This window comes from Nylanderia fulva, unplaced genomic scaffold (genome assembly GCF_048542155.1).
Source record: "Nylanderia fulva isolate GAGA-0341 unplaced genomic scaffold, ASM4854215v1 Scaffold245, whole genome shotgun sequence".
In the NCBI taxonomy this organism is placed as follows: domain Eukaryota; kingdom Metazoa; phylum Arthropoda; class Insecta; order Hymenoptera; family Formicidae; genus Nylanderia; species Nylanderia fulva.
In genome coordinates, this window is record NW_028190309.1 from 82020 (window position 1) to 95036 (window position 13017).

The following is a 13017-nucleotide window of genomic DNA, read 5'->3' on the forward strand; positions in this document are numbered from 1 at the left end:
ATTTTATATTACATATTTAATATTACTATGTTTTACTTTCTCGTTCTCATTTGCAAATAATATATATATATATATATATATATAGATGTCCAGTGGCAGTTTCCGGTACAGAAAATAAAAATGGTTCTAAAATAGTTCTCTTGCCATTTAATAACTCCTACTTAAATAAAAGAGATGTATTTTTATGCTTTCTAAGGAAAAATCGAATTTGGCAGTTTCCAGGACATTCACAGACTGGTAGATTCCAGGACATGGCAGTTTCCAGACCATTCACAGACTGGTAGATTCAGGACATGGCAGTTTCCAGGCCATTCACAAACTGGTAGATTCCAGGACATGGCAGTTTCCAGGCCATTCACAGACTGGTAGATTCCAGGACATGGCAGTTTCCAGGCCATTCACAGACTGGTAGATTCCAGGACATGGCAGTTTCCAGGAAATTTATATATTAGTAGATTCCAGGACATAACAGTTTCCAGGACATTAGATTCGGAATAGTAGTTTCCGGGACATTTTCACCCTTTTCATACTTTTGATTTATTTCAAGACATAAATATATTTAAATTAAGTAAATAATTGGAGGAAATAAATTATTGGAGAATATAAATATAGGATACTGATAAAAACTGCTAACAACAAAAATTTGCCAATTCTTTTTAATTAATATCTCAATAATTATTACAAAATTTTCAAAAAAAATAAAGAACTTTTTTCTTCAGTTTACTATACCTTTCTCCGCTCTCACGAGCGTTGATACAATTCTTACTAGACATTCTGTATATATATATATATATACGATATACATATATATAAAAATGTAATTTTTACTACCTTTGTGACTTGCTATCAGTCATATTGAATTTTCATGAAATGGGCCGAATGTGATTGGTTGATCTACTGCGCATCCATGAGAATGACTCGCTGTACTTTCTACCGATATCGTTATTATGGTCCCGCCGCGGGAAAAACCCGGCTCGTCTTAACAACTAAAGTTCTTGATGTATTCCATCACGAACAACCGTTAATTTAACTTACTGAGTGTTACGAAAGAATAAAAATGCCAGCAAAACGTAAGAAAATATTTTATTAATTACGTCTAACGTGTAATAATTTACGTTATTTTCTCTGCTTGTAATAAAGCGTGGTCTACAATACGTGAAAAGTAAGGTTGGCGTAAGGATCGAGTAAGAGTAGAAAAATAAGAAGATTATTTTCGGTTTAAACAAGTTGAATTAACGGCGTAAACGAAATAAATTAATTGTATTCTTACTACTCCTACTTTTACTCTTACGCTTATGTCCTTAATCCAGCTTTTTAAACTGAAAATAACCTCCTCGAAAATATTATTACTCTTTACGCCAGGCTTACTCCACGTATTGTAGATCACGCTTATTATTTCCATAATATTTTGAAGAGTGATTTTTTAATGAAATTAGAAAGTAGTTTGTTTTTCATATATTACTTGATATAATATTTTCATGCACCTTAATCTTTTATAAAAATATTTCTTTAAAATTGCTAATTACTTCAATTTTATTATATTACGTATAATATACTTTTAATGCATATATTACTTTACTTTATACTATAAATAAATATATTATTTTTAAATAAAGGTACTAAACAGCGACCTATAAATAAGAAAAACATTGATCATCCAAGCCAATCAGTTTCAGAAAAAAATTTTAAAATACGAAATGTAGCAATCAAACTAGTAGACATTGCAAAACATAAAGAGAAGACAAGTTTAGCTAATGTGGATAATAACAATTTTATTACAAGTAGCAATTGTGAGCCAGAAATTACTTTAGATGACAAAAGAATGGAGACTTCTTTAGATGTCAGCGAAAGAATACAGACTACTTTAGATAACAGCAAAAAAATTAAAACTACTTTAAATGTCAGTGATAGAATGAAAACTACTTTAGATGTCAGCAAAGAAACAGAAACTACTTTAGAGGTTAATGAAAGAATGAAAACTACTTTAGATGTCAGCGAAAGAACAGAAACTGCTTTAGATGTCAGCGAACAAATAAAAGCTACTTTAGATATCAGCAAAGGAATAAAAACTACTTTAGAGGTCAATAAAAAAATAAAAGCTACTTTAGATGTTAACGAAGGAACAGAAACTACTTTAGAGGTCAATGAAAGTGTGAAAACTACTTCAGATGTCAGTGAAAGAATAAAAGCTACTTTAGATATTAGCGAAGAAACAGAAACTACTTTAGAGGTTAATGAAAGAGTGAAAACTACTTTAGATGTCAGCGAAAGAATAGAAACTGCTTTAGATATCAGCGAACAAATAAAAGCTACTTTAGATATCAGCAAAGGAATAAAAACTACTTTAGAGGTCAATGAAGAAATAAAAGCTATTTTAGATGTTAGCGAAGGAACAGAAACTACTTTAGAGGTCAATGAAAGTGTGAAAACTACTACAGATGTCAGCGAAAGAATAGAAACTGCTTTAGATGTCAGCAAAAGAATAAAAGCTACTTTAGATGTTAGTGAAGAAACAGAAACTACTTTAGAGGTCAATGAAAAAGTGAAAACTGATTTAGATGTCAGCGAAAGAATAGAAACTGCTTTAGATGTCAGCGAAAGAATAAAAGCTGCTTTAGATGTCAGTGAAGGAACAGAAACTACTTTAGAGATCAATGAAAGAGTGAAAACTACTTTAGATGTCAGTGAAATAATAGAAACTGCTTTAGATGTCAGCGAAAAAGTAAATTTAGATGTCACTGAAAGCACAGTGAATGAGTGCAATGATAAAGCTAATACATCTAGCAATATAAGTGATATTATAGATTCAAGTTTAATATTCATTTTAAATAAAGAATCTTCAATATCAGAAAATATGTGTGAGTTACTTTTTAATATTGATCAACAAACGCATAGCAACGCAAATAATGAATTGACTGAAAATAATTTAAATGGAAATTATATGAATAATAACAATTTTGTTGTTACTGAAAATAAAGACTCGCCAATGCATATACATAACAATGAAGAATTAATATCAATTGATCTACAAGATAAAGAGAATATAAATCAAAACATGATTAATATTGGCTCTCCTATTATTCATGCAGAAATTAAAGGTAAATTATTTTTTAAAATATTTTGTATATTAGATTAGTATAAATATTAGTGTAAATTTTTTAATAATTGTTTTTTGTATTCTAAAGACACACATCAGAAAATCAGTACGCATTTTAATGATTGTAATTCAAAGAAAATAACGCCAAAAATTACTGAAAATATTGTATGTAATAAATCATATGCTATCTTAAAAACAACACCAACAAACATTGAGATGGAACGAAAAAGAATACTTAAATCTACAACAAGAAATAAATATTCGAAATTTAAATTATCTAATGAGAAATCTACATCATTTTTAAATTTATCAAACTGTGGTAAGTGGTAGAAAATAATTTATAAAGATTTTAGATATTTTATATTTATTTATAAAAATTAATTATATTTATTAATTTATTTTAAAAATAAGATACTGGAATATGTTTTATCTGATATAGTATATATTTACATATATATCGTGTGTTTCACAACTAGAGTTCCTCTTCTTGATGACAGATTATTGAGGCCATTTGGAGATTTTTTCTCTGCGAAAGTGTCATTACTTTTTTTACAAGATTATATTTTTTGTCGCCATGGGCTTTCTTAATTAAACCTTAAAATTCTATTAAAATAAACTCTACTTGAAATTAACTGAATAACTTAATTTTATTAACATTTTATCTCTACAGAGTATAATTTACGAAACACCCTTCTTTCTTAATTAATTATAATTAGGAAACTATTGGTGCCTCGACATTTTCACAGAGGAGAAATCGTTTCCAAATGATTTTAGGACATCCTATATACTAAATTGTTTAGCTACACGATTTTAGATATACTTTTAGATATACTGTTTATATACATTTTTTATTTTAGATGATAGCAATAAGAGTTTAAAAATGAGTGAAACTCAAAATACCAGTGAATACAACCCAACTGATGAAACTCAATGTTCATCAGAAATTAATAATACAGAAGTAACGGCAAATGATTCTGATATTAATAATAATAGTATTAATGAAACAAACAGTGCATCCGAAAGCGATGAATATAGTCAATTAAAATTTAATGTTCCTGGAAATAGTGCATGTAATGATTTGGAATTAACTGCTGAAATGTCAAATGGTCCTAAAGGTGATAACAAAAAAAATTTTTGTGTATTTTGCAAGACTTTACAAACTAAAATAGCGCGTCATTTGGAAAATAAACACTGTGATGAAGATCAAGTTAAAGATTTCTTAAACTTACCAAAAGGATGTGCTGAACGTTGGCACAAAATAGCAAGCATAAGAAAAAAAGGAAACTTTATTTTCAACGCAACAAAGGACTATAATCATGGGAAATTGATAACTGTTAGAAGACCTACAAAAGAGACTAAACGGAATGGTACAAATTTTGTTAATTGTCCTTATTGTAATGGATTTTATGCGCAAAATAATTTAAGACATCATGTACAACAATGTAAGGACAATAAAAATTCAAGTTCAAGTTCCTCTCGACAAATTTTACAAAATGCTCGAAGGGTTCTTGGCAGATATCATCCAGAAACAAGCAGAAGAATGAGAGTAGAAATATTACCGGTCTTACAAGAAGATGAAATATCCAAAGCTATAAGATATGACCGTGCAATTATTTTATATGGAAATAATATGTGCAAAAGCCAAGTTCATCAACATCAGAATAATTATATACGAGCTTATTTACGCCTTTTAGGTCGTTTCGTACTAGCTTTGAGAAATCGAAACTCCGAAATTAATACTTTAGCTGCTGCATATGATCCACAATTTTATAAAACAGTAATTGAGGCAATTAATGATATTGCAGAATTTGATTACAAAACAAACATGTATAAACGTCCAACTAATGCATCTACTCTCGGCACTTGTATAAAAAAGATCGGTAAAATTTTAGATGTTACATACATGGTAGACAATGATTTAATAAAACGGAAAAAATGTTGAGGATTTTATGAAGATTTATGATGTAGATTTTAGTGGAACTGTAAATAAAGTGGTGATAGAAACTCAAACAAAGTAAAACGGCACAAAAAGATAGTATTGCCTCGAACAAGTGATATTAAAATTTTAAGTGACTATTTGAAAAAAAAAAATACACGAAAATATTAAAGTATTATCAAAAGAATTTTCATATGAAGTATGTAAAGCACTAGTGAAGAAAACCCTAAATAGCCTTTTCAATTTTTTAACCCCCGTACCCCCGGGGAAAAAAAAAGAAAAAAATTTTTTAAATTAAAATGACTAAAAAAAACCTTTTGAACCCCGGGGACCCCCAACCTATATGAAAAATTTTCAAAAAAACCCCCGGCACAAACTCAAAAGGGGGTTTAGATTACTTTTCGCAAAAAATTAAAAAAAACTTTCCATTACTTTTAAAAATTCCCCCCAAAATTTTAAAAAGTATTAAACTTTTATTACAATTTGGGCCCCAATAAAAAGGGCCCCCAAATAATCCTTTTTTTTTGGGGATTACCTATTTTCCCCAAAAAAGACCCACTATAAAACTTTAAAAAATTTTGTAAACTAATGGGGGGTTTTTCCCCGTAAATGTGGAGCTAAAAATTTTTTTCCCTTTCTTGGTACTTTTTCGAAAATTTTTGTAAAAACCCCCAAAAATTTTTTTGGTTTTAAATTTATCAAAAAAAAAATTTTAACAAGGGAAAAAAAATTTTTTTAGGGGTCATCATAAAACATATAAAAAAAGAAATTTTACAAAAACCCCTTTTTGAAAAGTTGATAACTAAAAATGAAATTTTTTTTAGAAAAAGAAAAAAGGGGGGGGATAGGGGAAAACCTCAAAGAAACTGATGAAACTAGGAAAAATGAAAAGGATAATTTTTTTTTCCCCCCTTTAAAGGTTTTTCAAAAAAAAAAACTATATTTAAAAAAAAAAAAAAAAAAAAAAACTTTTAATTAAAGTTTTTTTTTAAAATTTCCCAAATTTATTTTTTTTTTTTTAGAAAAACCCACGGGACAATTGTTTTTTTAAGGGGGAATATATACTGATACCCCCCAAAACTTTGTCGATCAAATAAAGAAAAATTGATCCTTTTCCAGTAAAACAAAAAAAAAAAAGGGGAAATCCCAAAAAAAAAAAGAAAAAAGAAAAAAACCCAAAAACCCTTTCCCCGCAAAATAAAAGAAACCCCCCCAAAATAACGTGATAAAAAAAAAAAAACCCGAACAGAAGAAGAAAAAAGTTTAAAGGTTTTTTGTTTTTATATTATTTTCTTTTTTAAATAATTTTCCTTTTTTTTTTATTTTGATCTATATAAGACCCCCCTTAAAAAAAGATTTTAAAAAACAAAAAATTAAAAATTTAAAAATTTTTTTTTAAAAATTTAATCTAGAAAAGAGACAGAGACCCCCAAACAATTTTAAAAAAAAAAAAAAAAGAAACAAAATATTTATTAAAAAAAACAAAGGAAAAATTTTTATAAAAAGGGGAATTTTATAATTTTTTAAAAATTAAAAATATAAAATTTTTTTGGGGGGTACCCAATGTGTGAATTAATCCCCCAAAAGTTTTTTTTTAATATTTTTTTTAAAAAATAAAAAAAATTAGTTTAAAACAAAATGTAATTTTAAAATATAATTTGATTTTTTTTTCTTATTTTTTTTAACCCTTTGGGGTTTTTCATGTTTATATTTTTTTTTTTTTTTAATAGGAAAAGATTTTTTTAGTGACATTCTTTTTAAAATGAAATGAATATGAAAAAAACCCCGTTAAAAAAAAAGTAATAAAGCAAAAAACCAAAAAAGGAAAGAAAAAAAATCAATCATTAACAAATATAAAAATAGTTTTTTACACCCAAACCCCCTTAAAAATTTTAAATTTTTTTCATGAATTATTTTTTAAAAACCGGTCGTGAAAAAACATATAAGAAAAAAAAAAATGGACAAATGAAAGAAAAAAAAACCCCCAAAAAATTTTTTTTACATTTACACAAAAAGGGAAAATTACCACCTTTATCGGGGGGAAAAAAAAATTAAAATAAATAAAAATGTTTAAGAAATAAAAAAAAATATGTAAAAAACATGGTTACAAAACCCCAAATTTAAAAAAAAAATAAGACTTTTGAGAAAAATTTTCACATTTAATTTTTAAGATGTATTTTTTTTTTAAAAGGCTTTTCCCTTTTTTTGTTTTTTTGGGGTTTTTTAAGTTTTTTTTTTAAAATTTTTAATTTTTTGCCATTTTAGATATGATTTTTTTTTTTAAAATAATATTTTTTTTTAAAAATTTTTTGGGGTTTTTTTAATTTTTTTATTAAAAATTTTTTAAATTTTAAAAAAAATTAAGATATGTTTTTTTTTTTTTTTAAAAGGGAGAATGTTTTTTTTTTTTGTTTCTTATTGAAATTTTTAATTACTGCATTTAATTTTTTTTTGAAGGGGCCAAGTTATTTTTATTTTTAAAAATTTTCAAAAATTTTCTTTTAGAAAAAAATTTTTAACCCAAAAATTTTTTTTTTTTATAAGTAAAGAAAAAAAATTTCATTTATTAAAAAAATATATTTAATAAAATAAAAAAATTAAAAAAAATTGGGGAAATTTTTTAAATTTCATTTTTAAAATTTTAAAATTTTATTTTTTTTGCAAATTTGTTAAGCTTAGCGATCCACATCTGCTATAACCAAAATTTTTTTAAACTTTTAAAAAAATTAAACAAAATGGGGTGTGCCGGTTTTTAAAAATTTTTTTTAAAAATTCGATCGATCATCTATATTTTTTTTTTAATTAGTTTCTTTCGCCCCTATTGATATAAAAAATTTGGGGGCCCCCCCAAAAAACACGAGTGCAGTTTTTTTTTTTTTTCCCGTGGATTTAGAAAAACAATCCCTTTGGGTTTTTTTAAAAATTTTAATTTTTAAAAATTTTAAAAATTTTTCTTCAAAAAACTTTTTTTCATATAAAATTTTTTGTTTTTTAGCAAAAATTTTAAAAAAAAAAATTTTTTTTGATTTGGAAAATTTTAAAATTTTTATATTAAAACGTCAAAAAAATTTTTAATTTTTTTTTTCAAATACAAATTTGGGGGGGAAACTTTAAGGAAAAATTTTTTTTTTTTTTAAGAAGGTACTGGGGGCGGGGATTTTTTTTTTTAAAAAATTTTTTCTATTAAAAAAGTAAATTTTTTTTTAGGTTATAGAAAAAAATTTTTTTTTTTTTTATTATTTTTGTACGGCATTTTTCCCCCGGGGGGGGGTAAATTTTTTTTAAAAAAAATGGTTTTTTTTTAAAATTTTTTCGGGTTTTTTAAAATTTAAAATTTTTCCCCCATTACATTTATTCAAAAAAACCCCCTTACAATAAATTTTAAAAATTAAAAATGTTATTGATTTTTTTTTTTTAACACCATGCGAATTGAATGATTTTTTTTCCCTAAGAGTAAAGTTAATAATTTTGGTTTAGGTTTTTAAAAAACCCCCAAATTTTTTTGAAAAAAGAAGAGATTTATTTTTAAAAAAGGTTTTGGTAATTTTTAAAAAAAAATTTTATCGAGAATTTTTTTTTAAAAATAAAACTGATATTAGAGGCGATTTAAAAATTTTTAAAATTTTTGGGAAAAAAAATTTTTTATTTTTAAAAACCCCTGGCATTTTTCCCCGGGCCGCAAAAATTTTTGTAAGAAAAGGGGCTTTTTGTATTATTTCAAAAAATTTTAAATTTTTAATTTTTTTAAATTCTATTTTGGGGAAAGTTTTATATTAAAAAATTAAAAAAATTAAGGGTTGAAAAGGGTTTTTTTAAAAAAAACCCCAATTAAATCTTTTGGATTAAAATGCTTATTTTTGGGGTTTTAGTTTTTTACACACTTTTTTTCTTCGGGGAATTTTTTAAAATTTTTCGGGGGGTTTTTTTTAGAAAAATCCCCCCCTGAAGGGTTTTTTTAAAACCGAAAAATTTTTTATTTTTGTCATAGGGCCCCTTTTTTTGGGATCGACCTTTTTTTTTTAAAATTTCGCTTTTTTTGGGGGATTTCATTAAAAAATTTTTAAATTTTCCCGTCATTAATTTTTTTTTTAAAAGTTTTAATTTTTCATTATAAAACGCTTTTAGGGGTTTTTGTTGGGTTTTTAAAAATAGGGGAAATTTTTTTTCGCATTTTTAACAAAAAAACAAAAATTTTTTTTTTTATTTTTTTCCCCTTTATTTTGTTTTAAAAATTAAAAAGTAGATTTTTTTTTAAAAAAAAGGGTTCTGGTAATCTAAAGTTTCAAAAATTTTTTTTTTATAAATTTTTTCTTTAGAGCGACGTTATAAGTTTTAAATTCGGGAAAAGGGGAAATTTCTTTTTTAAATCCCCACCTTTCCCGGGGGCCTTTAACCCTTTTGAAAATTTTAAAGTCTTATGTATTTTTTTTTTTTTTACAAAAATTTTTTTAAAACAGTTATTAAAAATTTTTTCTTCAAAGGGGATTTTTAAATTTTAAAAGTCATTTTTGATTTTAAAATGTTGAAAAAGGGTTTTTTAGTTTTTTGAACGTTTTAAAAAATTTAAAATTTTTGGGTTTTTAAAAAGCTTTAAAAATTTTTTTTGGGGGGCCCCACACTTTTTTTAAAATTTAAAAAAATTTAAAAAAATAATTCTTTTTTTAAGGGCTTCTGATAAGTTTTAAAAATTTTCAAAACCTTTTTTTCATATAATTTCGCTATGAGGGGGGAAAGTTTTAAATTCAAAAAAATTTTTGCTTTTTTAAAAAACATGTTCCGATTTTATTCCGACCCCCGTTTTTTTTTTAAAAATTTTTTGTTTTTGTTTTCTGTTTCCCCCTTTTAAATTTTTTTAAATTTTTTTTTTAATTTTTTTTTCGAAAGATCACATTCACATTATACTTTTTTGAGAGAGCTAAAGTTTTAATTAAAAACTCACCTACATTTGGGTTGAAACTTTGGGGAAAAAAAATTTTTTTTAAAAAAGGGGGGTGGGGGGGTCTAAAAGTTCGAGAATTTTTTTCAGATAAAAAGCTATTAATTTAAAAAAATAATTTTAAATTTGGGAAATATTTTCTTTTTTTGGGGGTTTCGGCCTTTTTCGGGGGGGCCCCAAAATTTTTGTAAAGTAAGGGTCCCTTTTATTTTTTCCCCCTACATTTTAATTTTTTTTTAATTTTTATTTTTTAAAATCAATTCAAAATTTTTTTTACGTATTAAAAAGCTTCGGGTAATCTAACGTTAAAAAAAATTTTATTTTATATAATCCGCTATTAGCACGTAATGTTTAAATTCTCGAAAAAGTTTTCCATTTTTTTCATATATAAGCATGTTTTGGGGCCGACAACTTTTTTAAAATCGTTTTTTGTATTATTTCCCTTTTAAAATTTTTTAATTTTTTGTTATTAAAAATTTTCTTCAAGTCATATTCACATTTTAAAATTTGTGTTAAGAGTGATTTTCGACCTTTGGATTAAAGCTAAAGTAAATTTTTTTGGGGGGTTTTTTAAAATAAAATCCCGGTCAATAAATTTGGTTTTGGGGTTTTCCCCCTTCCCCCTTTGCATTAAAAAATTGAAGTTTGTTTATTTTTAAAAAGGGTGGGTAATTTTTAAAAGGGTTTGAGAATTATTTGTTTCATATTATCCTGCTATTAGACCCACTTTTAAAAATTAATTTGGAAAGGGGTTTTTTTTTTTCTGCGATAGGCATATTCCGGAATTGCTAAAAAAATTTTTTTTAAACCCCCTGTTTTTTTTTTATTTTTCTATTTAAAATTTTTAAAAATTTTTTGGGTTTTAGTTCTGCCCCTTTTTAACTAATTTTTTATTTAAATTAAAATTAAAAGGGGGAATGGATTTTTAGATTTTAAAAAAAATTTTAAAATTTTTTTATTTTTTGGAATGTATTAATTTATTTGGATGCCCACCACATCATTTTCATAAAATTGGGGGGTTTTAAAAAAATTTTTTTTTTTTTAAAAAGGGCTTTTGTGTTTTGGGTGTGTGTGTGGGGTTTTAAATTTAAGTTATCGAAGATTTTTTTTATATAATAAAAATATTTAAGGGGGCGTTTTTTAAAAAACCCCAAAAAAAAGATTTGCATTTTTGAACATACGGTTTTTTACGGTTTTTCTAAAATTTTTATAAAATATGTCTCTTTTTTTTTTTTCTATGTAAAAATTTTTTTTTTAAAATTTTTAAATTTTTCTTTGAAATAAGGCCCCCCATTTTCCCCCATAAATTTAAAAATTTTTTCATGGAATATTATTTTTTTTAAAAGGGGGGAAAAATTTTAAAAATTTTTGGGAAAATTTTTTTCATTTTTTAAAAACGGCATGTTTTTGGGGCAAAAAAAAATTTTAAATTTTCCCCCCTGTATTATTTCTTTTTTAATTTTTTTGTTTTTAATTTTTTATTTCGAAAGATTATTTTTACATTAAAATTTAAATTTTTGGAGAATCGATTTTATAAAAATTTTTTTTAAATTTTTCGAAAAACGTTTTTTTAAAAAAGTTTTTAAAATTTAACTTTTGTCAGTAAAATTTTAATTTGATTTTTTATCATTTTTTTTTTAAAAATAGTTTTTAAATATTTTTTAAAAAATCTAAAAATATAACCGATTTTTTTAAAAAATTTGGGGTATTCAAAAGAAAAATTTTTAAAAATTTTTTAAAAATTTTAAAAGCTATTTGATACATTAGGGTACATAAAAACCTTTTTTCCCGGGGCCAAAACTATTTTTTAAATAATTTTATTTTGTATTATTGCAAAATTTTTAGACCTTTTAAAAAAACACATCTTAACAAAAATTTTTTTAAACTAGCCAATTTTAAAAGCAAAAATTTGGTTTTGGGGGCGCTTTTATAATCTTTTGGTTGTCCCGATCCCCACATCTAATTAATTTTAATTAAGTTTTTTCCCCCCCATCGCCCAAATTTTTTAAAGTTTTTTTTGGGAAAATACACGAAAGTGATATTCCTGTATGATGTTTTTATCCAATCCTTCTTTTTTGTTTAAAAAAAAAATTTTTTTAAATTTTTTTTTTTAAAAAATTTTCGTGAAAAGATAAAATTAATCCCTATAATTTATATTGAAAGCTACTTTTTTTTTAAAACCCTGTGAATTGAAAATTTTTTAAATTTTTAAAAGTAAGTTTAAAAAAATTTTGGGTTTTTTGGTTTTCAAAAAAACATTTTGGGATTGAAACTTGAAGGGAGTTTTTTTTTTAAGGACGTATGGTAGGGGCAAAAAAAATTTTAGAAATTTTTTCAAATAAAATTTTCTATTAGAGGGGAGTATTTAAAAATTTTTGGTTTAGGGGAAAAATTTTTTTTATTATTTTAACTTTCCCCGGGGGGTTTTTAACCGATTTTAAATTTTTAAAAATAATGTTTTTTTTATTATTTTTAAAAAAAAATTTTAACTTTGGTTATTTTAAAAATTTTTCTTCAAAAACTTTTAAAAATTTTTATAAATTTTATGCCCGAAGCTTTTTTTTTTAAAATTAAAAAAAAAAGGTTTTTTGAATCTTCGGAAAAATTTAAAAGAACGCAAAAATTTTTTTGGGTTTTTTTTTTTACATACTATTTGCAAAAAGAATCTTGAAGTTTTTTTTAAAAGGCTTTAAAAAAATTTAAAGTTATCAAGAATTTTTTTTATATAATTTGCTATTAAGGGGAAAAAAAAAAAGTTTTAAATTTTTGGGAAAAATAATTTTTTTTTTTTGAGATACGGCATTTCCGGGCCGCTAAAATTTTATTTAAAAGGGGGTGCTTTTTTGGATATTTCTCCCATAAATTTTAATTTTTAGTTTTTCCATTCACTTCAAAGTTATTTATTTTACATTTAATTAAGTGCTAAAATTTGGGGAAAAAATTTTTAGATTTTTTAAAAAAAAATTTTTTAAAAGGATCTTTTTGCTTTTAATGCATTTTTTGGGGTTTTTTGTCCACACACATCAAAAAATTAATGGTTGAAATAAA

The 13017-nt window shown here is 24.6% G+C and overlaps 1 protein-coding gene across 2 annotated transcripts; it reads left to right on the top strand.

Annotated features, from left to right (window-relative positions):
• The first annotated feature begins 949 nt into the window (after positions 1-949).
• Positions 950-5054, top strand: LOC114946029 (uncharacterized). 2 transcript variants are annotated; one of them, XM_029322408.2, is made up of 4 exons: positions 950-1070; positions 1617-3098; positions 3186-3416; positions 3955-5054. In XM_029322408.2, exons 1-4 carry the CDS (start codon positions 1058-1060, stop codon positions 5037-5039), a joined length of 2811 nt encoding a protein of 936 aa, XP_029178241.2. In that variant the 5' UTR covers positions 950-1057; the 3' UTR covers positions 5040-5054. The 2 variants fall into 2 exon arrangements, with proteins under 2 accessions (XP_029178241.2, XP_085339464.1); XM_085483338.1 differs by having other exon boundaries at positions 3962-4042.
• Positions 5055-13017: the final 7963 nt, after the last annotated feature.